The sequence below is a fragment of the Orbicella franksi genome, chromosome 12 (assembly GCF_964199315.1).
Source record: "Orbicella franksi chromosome 12, jaOrbFran1.1, whole genome shotgun sequence".
NCBI lineage: Eukaryota > Metazoa > Cnidaria > Anthozoa > Scleractinia > Merulinidae > Orbicella > Orbicella franksi.
In genome coordinates this window covers 12,691,262-12,703,289 of record NC_138156.1, presented here as the reverse complement: position 1 = coordinate 12,703,289, position 12,028 = coordinate 12,691,262, and the positions used below count along the sequence as shown (strand labels likewise).

The 12,028-nt window shown below is 38.8% G+C and overlaps 1 protein-coding gene across 1 annotated transcript in view; it reads right to left on the bottom strand.

Annotated features, from left to right (window-relative positions):
- Nucleotides 1-36: 36 nt before the first annotated feature.
- LOC145463971 (melanotransferrin-like) overlaps nt 37-12,028 on the bottom strand; it is a 12,774-nt gene continuing 782 nt past the window's right edge. Inside the window, exons 2-5 of the mRNA XM_081447769.1 lie at nt 6,550-6,771; nt 4,680-4,949; nt 1,525-1,758; nt 37-1,050 (exon numbers count right to left, since the gene is read on the bottom strand). Coding sequence (XP_081303895.1) covers nt 665-1,050; nt 1,525-1,758; nt 4,680-4,949; nt 6,550-6,771 — 1,112 coding nt within the window. The 3' untranslated portion in view covers nt 37-664. The remainder of the gene's footprint in view (nt 1,051-1,524; nt 1,759-4,679; nt 4,950-6,549; nt 6,772-12,028) is intronic.

The following is a 12,028-nucleotide window of genomic DNA, read 5'->3' as shown; positions in this document are numbered from 1 at the left end:
TATCTCGTTTCTTATTGTGAAAAAATATAAACAGGATGAGTTAAACTTCATTTATTCCTTTTCGAATGAAACAAAGAAAACAACATTTTTTCAAAAACTAAAAAAAGGCTTTTACACTTACAAGCTTTACCTCACTACACAAACTTAACCCTCATTCTTGCTTATTCGTTTGCGAATGAAGCAAAGAAAATTCGACTTTTCTTTCTTTAACACTTGCACACTTATTTGATTTGTTGTCGCACATCAACTTGTCGTTGTTTATTCTTTTGCGAATGAAACAAAGAAAAGTACATTTTACTTTTAAAAATAATACTAGCTCGTTTTGCCAAGACAAAATCACCCTTTGCTTATTCTCTCTCAAATGAAGCAAAGAAAACTATTTTTCACAAAAGATTTCGCTTACTTGCTTTGCCGTCCGAGACAGCGAACTCCACTTTGTGTATTCTTCTTCGAATGACACAAAGAAAACTACTTTTTTTTCTTCTAAAAATAGACTACTTGCTTTGCCGTCCAAGATAAACTTTTATATATTGTTTACTCTATTTCGAATGAAACAATATGAGTATTAGTGTATTGAGCTTTTCAAGCAAAGGAAAAAAAGGGAACTACTGCCAACTCTACAGCTTTTGAAGACTGCACCTTAATGGCGTGAAAGCACCGCTTTTCATTCAGCAGTTCCGGACAGTAGCAGAGCTACGAACGCAAGCCCGACAGAAGCAAGAAAGTAAGGCTTGATACTATCTTTGCCTCCATCCACTGCGAGACATTCATTCAAGCCTTCGATGACTGCAATGTAGTCGTCACCAAGAAACTCCGAGTAGGATTGACCACTAACATCTTTAAGCTCCTCCGTGGAATCCTTGAAGAGGAGATCCTTTTTACCGTACTTTGTGGAGTTAAACAAGGCGAAGCTGCCTGAATCGTTGCCGTACTTGTTTGAGGCCTCCAACAGCACACGGACGTAGTTGGCCTTGTTGCTGTTCCCCTCCTTCGTCATTACTGCGTGAGATGGAACTTGAGCAAGGTGGCATTCCACGTGCTTGCCAATTTCTAAAAGTTTTTAAGAAAAGCGCAATTTACAACAATTCAAATCTTGGTTGGAAGAGCTTCATTTAAGTTAGGTAAGATATCTCTGAGCCAGGTTTCATGTAATCTGAACTGAAATGCCTTAATAGTACTTGTGCTGTAAGTGGGTTGGTGGGTGAGAGGATGGGTGGGTGGGTGAGCGAGTGAGTGATTAGGTGGGTGGATGGGTGGGCGAATGAATGAACGAACGAACGAACGAACGAATAAATGAATGAACAATTCTGTTGTGATGTTGTCCACACGGTCTTGAAGCTGTTTCATATTTTTCTTCGTGTGTTGTTACATATTTTTAAGTTATTTTAACTTACCAAGTGCAATAACGTTGCCTTAGTAAAATGGGGTAGCGCATTTTGTCTTAAAATACCCTTAAGTGTACAAGGCTTAGAACAGCAAACCATACTCTGGTAACAGTCCCCAGTGTGAAAATAGAACACCTACCCATTCGTTTTCCATCTTTACACAGATATTGATAGTTTGATATCATTGCTGCTGGCTTGTTGTCCCTCACAGTGGTATGTTTAACAAATGCCACGTCGCCAACACCATCATCCATGCATCTAAAGGCACCATCATAATTAGAGTACTTTCCATCTTTCTTGCATTCGTCCGGGCATAATGCACACAAGGAATCGGGGTTATTTCCTTTGGTATCGTAAGCCGGTAGTTTTACTCCTAATGTAAAGACACAGATATTGCTTTTAGAAAAGAACGTCAGTTCAGCATTTACATGGAAGGAATTTAACAAAACTTTTGAATTACTAATTAAGTTTAGCCTTTTGGTGTGTGCCAGGGATGGGGGAAGGTGGGCAGCAGTCCTTTGGAGGTATAATTACCTAATTTGTACAATTAGACAACTCACTCTCTTTAAATAAATCATGCGCATCAACACTGACCATGGGCAATTACATAATATGTTGAATTATTCTCTCATTTTAATTGGTTCTTACTTATGATCTTCTGGAGGACAGACATGTTTGTAGATGGCGTCATTAACAATTTTCTTTGTTTCTTAATAAAACAAGACGGTTCCAAATTGTTGTGGATCTGCTCAGTAATAGATCACAGAAGACATCAAATTGTGGTAAGAACACCAGGGCAGGGGTTGCATTAAGGGCCGAGCACGGAGAAAATTGACCGGGTGTGAGGATGATTTTGCCCGCCTAGTTTGACCATCCAGACAAAAGTTTTTCTTATAAAAAAGTTCAGTTCAAAACGTATAGCCCGCCTGTAAAAACCAGTTACCCAGACCTCCTCCTGAAAATATTAATGACACTCCTGATCAGTGAGGCACTTGCCTTGCATGCATCACTCAAGGCTCGTGTGCCACTTTTTTGTTCTTAACATATTTTGACACACAAGAACATGGAATCCATTTGCTAAATTGATTCTCAGCAGACAAAAAAGACTTTACTTAGCTAGTAACTGTACAGTCCACAGAAGGGTAATGTAAGACTACAAGCCTCGTCATGTTGAAACACTTTAGTTTTCACACATTTTGCCCCTCCCCACCCCAGTACTAGGTAGACAAAACACTTTGAATGGACACATGAACACATTTTGCCATTTTCCAACATTGAAAGGGGTTTTGACACATTCTTATTAGTTGCTATGATCGAAATTTGAAACATTTACATGTGTTTCAATTTTATGTGAAGAGACAATGTACATGTACTTAGACTGTGGCCATTTTGGTCTGGAACCAAGTGCATAAACCTTTCAAGGGGAAAATAAGAGCTTTGTTATTTTGCAACTTGGCTCATGTTTAGGAAGGGGGATTTAGCTTGAATGCAGTTTCTCCTATCAAAGTACAAAAAAAAAAAAAGCTGCAAACTCAGATGAATTTCCATCCATTGTTTCATGCCTGTAACAAAGAAACCTACATAACCTTTTCAAAACAAGGATAAGGATATTTTCAAAATAAGGATATTTATCCATGAGGCAGCGGTGTGGCCCAGTCATTAGGGTGCTGGATTTGTAATGTGGAGGTCCCAGGTTATAATCCTCTTCCCTGCCATTAGATGGATTTGTGTTTGATGGCCTTTAATTTAACTCCTTCATGTCTTGTACATAAACAGCCAACTGGTCAGCCTCCAGCCAGTAGGAATTTTTAACAAGTATTCATTTTTTGTTATGTACAATATTTGTTTCTTTATTTATAGTGTCCTCAATCGGTGCGACAGCGCTTAATACCATGACACAAGTTTACTTATTTTTCATTATTTATTGACAACTATGAGATCACCTTGCTGCAGTTTGTTGTTGCTTCTCTCCTTTCAGGGGGGCTGGGGAGGGTAATTCCTTTCTTTGGGTGGTTGGTACTTTCAGGTCATGAAAAAAACTTGCAGCTCTATCATTTAACTTTCAGCATTTTGTTACTTCTGGAACATTACTGTACTAGCTAGCCTGCAAACAGGCTCCCGGCAAGGACAGAGAAAAATTTGACTAGCAAAGCGAGCTGACGAGCGTGAAACTTAAGAATTTGGAGAGCAAAGTGATTGGGGTGGGACGGGGAAGCCTGTAGACTTTGTTTTTGATGTGCCTATCCAACCTTGGTGATTGGCCTGTAACAAATCAGTCAACGAGGTAATTGGACCTGTCAAGAAGCTAAATTTTCTGTACTTGCAAACAGTTCCAATCAACCCAATAAAACAGCCGGGCCCAGCATCATAATATAGAGTGCAAGTAAGCAACATGTTCATGGAACATTTCAAAGTTTGCCCCTCCAGAGCCAGTACTTTGAGTGCTTAAAACATGTTTTGCAATAATGAAATGAGCCTTAAGAAATTGTAAGCACATGGCAAATGATAGAGGTGTCAAACTCTGCGAGGCGACGTTCAGATAACAGCAGAAAGTCTGGAAACCATGCCTTTGACTTCTAAAAAGAATAATTTGCTATAGCACAGTCAAATGGCTCCACTCTACTTAAAATTCCTCCTCATAACACAGCATAAAGTACCCTTTAGAATCTAGCCTGCATAGCAAGCGTTTCTGTGGGGTTCAGGAGCAAAGAATTACAGCACAAAAAATGGAGCGAGTAAAAGAGGGGGGAGGGGAGGGGAAGGAAGGAAGGAAGGAAACGCAAGCATTTCCTTCCTTCCCCTCTCCCACCCCCCTCTTTCTTTGTTTTGGCTCTCGCCCCATTTTCCGCGCAGACAATACACCGAAAATCCCATTCCTCGGTCTTTCTTTGCTTCCAAACCCCACGGAAACGCTTGCTACAAAGGCTATTTAGAATCACATGTGAATTTAAATGATGAAAGGTTGAGGGACTGAAAATTAAAAGAGAATGAAAAATGCACAAATGTCATGAACTGTAGGAGTCATGTATGGCGGTCAACCACATTTTACAAAGATCTGTCAAATATTTATCTCAAAGATGTCAACAATCAGAGATTTAAACAATCATGTCATGATACCAGAACCTGGTATCATGGAACAGGGGCATCAATAGTCGAAAGGCTCACTCAAAATTAATGTCTAAAAGCCCACTCGCTTCTTTTGGGCTCACTGGGAGCCTGTTCGCAGGCTATGTACTAACTGACTCATGAATAGGTCAGAGGTGAAAATAACAAGAAAACTTGATCATTACTTACTTGGTACACAGCTTTCGTTGAAATATTTTCCTGCTGCTACATAGGGATTACAGCTAGAATCATACTTCATCTTTTTCATAGAGAGAAGAGTTCCAACTGGCACATTCCAACCTGCTGTTTTTCCAGCTCCAGTGTGGCATGTCTTCTTGCCTTCCAGCTTGTCAAATTGAATATCAGTGTTGCTCTTCTTTACAACTGCTACAGCATAGTAGCTCAATGTGCCATAACCATAATCTTCACCGACCACAGGAACCATTCCAAACTCTTTACCTGAAAGATAATGTTACATATGAGGCTACTCCCCTTCAATGCAAATATTTGGCTTGTTACTAGTAAGAACAATAGCATTGCATGACCTCACATGACAATCCATCTTAAACAATGACAATGTAATACTCATGGTTATGGCTCTGTCAATTCCAAGCCCCTTTGTCCCTAGCCCCCGCCAAACAAGTAACTGAGCTGAACAAGTAACTGAGCTGAACAAGTAACTGAGAACTGAAAACATTAAAACCTGATGTACCACAGGTAAACAAAGCATACTATATGAGTATTTATGAAGCTCTAAAGAAATTTAATGATAGATTTTACTATGGACAGAAAAATCTTTTTTTTTTGACCAAATTTCACATTTAGCAGTAATCAGGGATTTGTAGGTGTGTTCAAATGTTTGTCACTGGAATTACAGTTGCCTAACCATAGCACATGCCATGTTCAGGTTCTGGTAGCTCTAATAACTGGCTTTTGTTTGCTTCAGGTGTAGTAAAGAACTCTTTGATCAAGCTTTGTTGTTTTACACCTAGTACAAACTTTCCAAAAAAAACATTGCAATAACCTCAAAAAAGGATAAAGATTGCACCTACCAAGTGAGAAATTACTCACTCACAGCGAGTTTATTCAGTTTGTGTTTGTTACTGCAATAGGTTAGATTAAACTGACTTATATACACTCTTATCATTCTCTTTGATCAACTGGGTTTGTACATTACAGGATCAACTTTCCCAGGTAAAACTCCCAATGAGATAAGCCAATGTTTGGGTAGCACCTGTGTAGTGCACGATTTGCTAATACATTTGTAACTGAGCTTTCCCTAGGTGGTGTATTGATGTACAAATACTGATGAAACAAACACTCACCAAATTACTACTGCAAAAGAAAGTGCAAAGCAAAACATCTCTTGGTTGAGTATTCTTTTTCTTGCAAACTCACTCATCATAACTGAGCTGTATTAAAGTTTTCCCTTTGAATTCCCTGGCAATATATTTTTATCAATGAAAGTAAAATTATACTGCATACATGTTGCACATGATGCAGGGGCAGATCTAGGAAAAATGTTGACCAATTTACTGCAAAACGAGCGCCAAAGGCGCAAGGTCCAAGGGGGATCTGGGGGCATGCCCCCCCAGGAAATTTTTTCCATTTTAACTACCTTAAGTACCCATTCCTGGCTTTTTGAGTCAGTCAGACAATATATTTGCCAGTTCCATTCTCCTTGGATGAAGTTTTGCGGCAATGATGTGATGGCGTGACTGCCGTCGGGAGACTAGTGATTTCCCGGCTGTAAAATTTTGCCGCCAGAACATGTCTATGACCCTTGTCTATTTCCGGTAATTGGCAAAAAAGAATAAATAAAAAATAAATGTCAAAACTATTTTAAAGATTCAACTTGCCGTTTACTTTTATTAAAAATATATACATATCTATTGTTTTTTTTTTTATTATGAAAATTCTGACCGATTTCCGTAAAACGGTGGAAACCGGTATGGATATGCACCTGTGATGGGTGGTTGCAACACCTAGTGTACATGTAACTACAATTAACACCTGACAAAATTTTTTACTCCTGTTTCAAACAGCTACTGACTCTTACCTGCTTTATATACATCTCCACCATCCAGGGTAATCAAATCTGCCTCTCCCTTTTTGATTTTTTTCATGCATTCAACAGCATTTTCGGCCTTCACACATCCAGGTTTCGTAGTATTATCTATTTTCATCAACACAGCTTTAAAGTCATCGCATTTGGATTGTTCTTGATCCGACGTTGTGCACCATCTCATTTGAAAAGTGTGCCCGTGCCCATGCCCATGCCCTAACAGTAAACAAACAAACAATCAAAACATTATTAACATTAATATTTTTATATGGTGATTGCTAATACGAATAAATTCTCAAATAAATGATGCAGAGGAAGTGAATGGGCAAGAGATAGGGGACGTTGACAAATTTGTGTATCTGGGAGCTACAATTTCCAAGGAAGGTGGAGGCACACAAGACATCCACAATAGAGAGGTCAAAGCCAGAGGGGTATTTATGAGCTTGAGGATGACCTGGAGCAGTGCAGTGAAACCTGTATTAAGCGGACACCCTTGGGAAATCCACTAGTGTCCGCATAATATAGAGCATCTGCTCTAAACAGGTTCAGCAATAACAGTTAAACATTGACCCTTTTGTAACACAGTGTAACACAGTGTAGATCTCAGACTGCTCATAGCACAACGTCCAGTCAGTCAATGCATCAATCTGTAATTATCTACTTAGCTTTAAAACCACATTGCTGAGCAATGTTAAAGGAGTCTGAGCTGAGCTTTTAGAAGTAAAAAGCCCTTGAAGTGTCTGCTTATTGCAGGTTCTGTGCAATAAAATGGCTTAATATTGGTGTCCGTGTCCACTTAACAGAGGTGTCTGCTGAATGCAGGTTTATTTTACAGTAAATGTGGGAAGAAAATATAGGGACTCAAGGTGGTGTCTGCTTAATAGAGGGTGTCCACTTAATATGGGGTCTGCTTAATACAGATCTTCACTGTAAACCAAAATCAGGCTATACAAGACTGTGGTTAAACCATTCTTGAAGTATGGTTGCGAGACATGGAAGATGAACAAAAGTGACGAAAATAAGATCGTCGTCTTCCAAAACAGATGTGCCCTAAAGACAAATACTTAAGATATGCTGGCAGGACAGAATCACCAACAAAGTCAACAAAGTAATGGAGATGGCTGAGATGGAAAACTTCAGTGAGGATGTCAGAAGAAGAAGAAGAATGGGAGGTTCATTGGCCACATTATGAGGAAAGGATAGGACAATAACTGTAGGACTGCACAATGATGTGGGCACCAGAAGGGTGCTGCAGGCAGGGTGGACCAAGGACAACATGGACGAGAACATCAGAGAAAGAGACAGAAAGAGCTGGATGGAAGAGCTGGATGGAAGAGCTGGAGCGAGCTATTCACTGCAGTGGCCGACAGAGCTGAATGACAACAGAGTGTCGAGGCCTTAGGCGCCACTTGGCGTGAAGAAGTTAGGTGAAAGTGAAGGTGCATGGTGATTGGCTTCCTCATCAGCCAAGATGGTCCAGGTTCTCATCAAGTGCTGGTCGCCAGCTAAAAAACCGGCTCTACTTTTTGTGAAATAATAGGTGACTGAACCTTGACTGTCTTTGTCTTAAGACAGTCAAGGCTGTAGCTAAGGAGGGGCCAGCGGGTGGTGTACGTTTTCAATTGCCCTACTGTGCTGTTAAGGATAAAGAATAAGAAATTGTCTTTGTATCTCTTAATATTCTTGGTGTTTTGACCTTTCGCAATTTTTATTTTGACAAAATATCTCTAAGAGAATGTCTAAAAAAGCATTTCAGAGGCAGGACATTTCTGTTGCTGTACAATAATTACTGTATTAGTATGACTTTTAATACTTTTCAACAATTCTTGAGAGGCTTGCCCCTCCTGCAGTCAAATCAGTGTCAGCCGTCTAATTCATGAAACTAGCCTTCTACTGCCAAAATTAATGAGAACCCTAGATGGTGCTTTATCTTGCACACTTGCGGTAGCCCGCTGTTTGTTGCAATAAAGTATTTTATTTGTTATGCCAATAATAAATGGCCTAGATCCTTGTTCTGTGTGTTTTCTGTGCGACCTTGATGCAGAACTAGGTCAATATCCAGCAACATCTTCACCTCACACTTGGTCAGTAACCTATATATGTATATCAAGTGCCTCTCTATATAAAACTTGGTAAAAGTCCGTTAAGTCTGCATGCAAGCTAGTGGCCCATCAGGCTGGAGCTCATTTGAGCTGCTATAGTATGAAGGGACTAGGGGGTATATCTACTCCCCCCTGGATAGGACCTTTGTCCATCACAGTGTTACCTCAAACATTAAATTTTCCAGTACCCATTTATACACCTGGGTGGAGAGAGGTACTGAGAGGGTAAAGCTGCTTGCTCAAGAACACAACACAATGTCCATGGCTAGGGCTCGAACCCAGACCGCTTGATCTGAAGTCAAGCACACTAACCATGAGACCTGACCACACCTCCCACTGAGGTTGGTACAGAGATTTTCGTCTCTTGTGATACACAAGGGTATCAATATCTGGTATTGTCTCCTTTTTATTTGAATTCTGTTTTCTAAGTCATCTAGTCATATCTGAGAGACACGTTAAGCAACCTATCTGTACTTATTACACTTGCTATTTGATATTGTTACTTAAGCGCAACTCTGAAATAGTTCCCTGGCATGTGTGCTGTGAAAAAAGGTAATAGCACTAAAAGAACATCATTTTGAACATTTTAAGTCCAAACTGAAGACATTTTTATTCACGAGAATGCTATTTGTCCCTTTCAAGGCCTTTTAATACTGACCAATATTGATATGACCCTTTTAAGATGAATTCTGAGGGAACCTGTTTTCAGCGGACATCCTGTATTAAGCAGACACTAGCAAGGGTCCCAAGGGTGTCCGCCTAATACAGGTTTGACTGTAATTTGTACTGACCCATTAGCCTTGTCTGAAATCCTTTCTAAGCAAAAGAATATTTGACCAAAGACTCAACTGCTATGACAACTATTATTAGTAGTTTTACAAGTTCAGAAATATTTTTCAATATATTTTAGAGTGATGCTATGACGAAAATCGCATATTTCTTATCTACGAGTAGTCTTTATGAAAAGAAAATTTCTATGTAGTATTTTCAAATGTCACTTCTGTTCCTGAGAGATATTCAAGTTTTTCAAATATGCAAATTAGTCAAGTGATGAAGTCCTACACTCAACCAAATTTTGATCAAATACTGTATGAAGAAGAAAGATATCTCAGCCAATTTGTATCAGACATGTTTGATTCTTTACAGTAAGATTCTAATACATGGGCTCCACAATACAAGCTTAACAGTTTTGTTACACGTGTAACATACAGGGTTCCAGACCTTCCCAATACTAAAGGCTCTTCTGGCCACCTTTAGCATTCTATTTTGATATTTGCTAATGGTGCCTCATATGCATGATCTAGCAAGCGTATAAATATACGTTAGCTCAAGTGTGTGACCTCGTTTAATTTTTTTCGAGCTGGAAATCACTAACATATTGAAATCAAATGGGTGGGGACTGGGAAAGAGTGAGTTGCCATGTGAACATAATTTTTTATAGCCATAGATGTGTTTCCTGTAGAAGTATTAGCCTGTCCAAGTTTCAATGGTCTGTGCAGCAAATTGGCCAACACAGCTCTATTTATATACTTGATATAATATAAGGTTGAGTCTATGACATCATCAGTCATCTCATTTGCATTATTTTTCACATTTTTCAAATTTAATTACCTCCGGAATTAATGCAGATATTTGCAAACACTAAATGGTGTTTTTATTCTGTCATGGAATTCTATGTGATACACCTAAAAATTCAAGGTGTAAAAATTTGATTAGAGTACCACTTTAAGAACTCAAATAACTACTGTCAAATATCCCAAAGGGAAAAATGACAGGAAAAGCTGGTCTTGTCTGACAACTTCTGTTGTTTAATATAGTATCTTGAAGCAGCTGCTTAACAGAAAATTATGCACTTGACATTTTATTGAAACAGCTAGTGACATCAAAGCTAGTTTCCCCAAGAAATGTTTACATGAACAGACATAATTTTAAAAAACAGGTGTCAACAATTTTGGAATTGGTCATTTTTGAAGACAGCACTTTAATCAACCCAGAAATAAAACAAATTTGGCCATGACAAAATTTACAGCTAGCTAAAGGCATTGAGGAGGGGACGCAAGGGGGATCTTGTCACGAGGTCACAATAGTAAATTTTTGATTTCACGAATCACAAAACAAAAAATTCAGTTTTCACAATTCTCGAACTGTGCACAAAACTGTAATCAAAATTTGTACAAAAAAGTGCATTCTTTAACTTTACCAATAATTTAAAGCTGTTAGAAAGGTGATATTTGAAATCTTAATTTGTTGGTTTTACTTTAAGAGACCTCTTAAGAGAAATATCGGACTTGATGGAGAACGCTTTTGATTGATTTATGCCATCCTTCACCAGTCTGCAGATCCTGACATCCAAGCTTTCACCGAGATCATGTTTTATGCACTCTTCTTTGATTCCACAAAAACTAGTCACATATCTTAAGAAGACACTTAAAATTTTGTGCGAATCTCTTATGCCAATTCTGACACGCTCCTTGGATCCAGCAAATTTGGAAGTGCCTGATTCTGGCTCAGCATGGTAAAATTTAACTGATTCAACAACCGCAAGGACTTTGTCGGATTCGGCAGCCATGATCCTTTACCAGTCTGAGTTACACCAAGTCCGCACATGTCGTTCATCAATGGCTCATCAGTCAAAAATCCTATTGAGACTGGTTCATCAGCTAATACAGTGATCAGGAAATCAACAGGTTTATTTACACCTGTCAACATGTTTCGTTTGTCGCTACTCTCAGTCAGCTTGACTCAAGTGTTAAATTCACTAAGGTCACCGAAAAAATCTGATCACAGTGCAGTGAAATTCAGCTACGAACTCAACTTTAGACATTCACGATTTATTTCTCATCTATTCACGATTCACAGCCAAGGACTTTTGCATTTCACACCTCACGGAATACACTCCAATCACGATTCATGGAACAGTTTTTTTTTTTATCAAATCACGATTCACAGTGCACAAAAAAACTGGATCACAATCACCTCATTGAGGGCAAATATTCACCAAGCTATGAAAAGAATGAAATCAGCCAATCAAGAGACACCATCTATTATATATTTCCTCTTTTAAAGGAAAATGCTACTTCTTAGAACAATATCATCAATAGCAGCATGTGAAAAAAAAAATGATGACATGACATATATTTAAATTTTGCCAACCTGAATTTTAGCCGTCTCCAGAGTATCAAAGACAAAAAGTAAACATTATTTTGAGAGGGCCTGACCCAAAGAGACAGGTAATTCAGCTGGCTAGCACGAAACTACATCTTCAGTGATCATTCTCTTCGATCCTGGTATAATCCACTACATAATTAGCATTGTATAGATTCATCATAGCAATGAATAATCAACCCCCTTGTCGAAAAGTCAGCGAATAT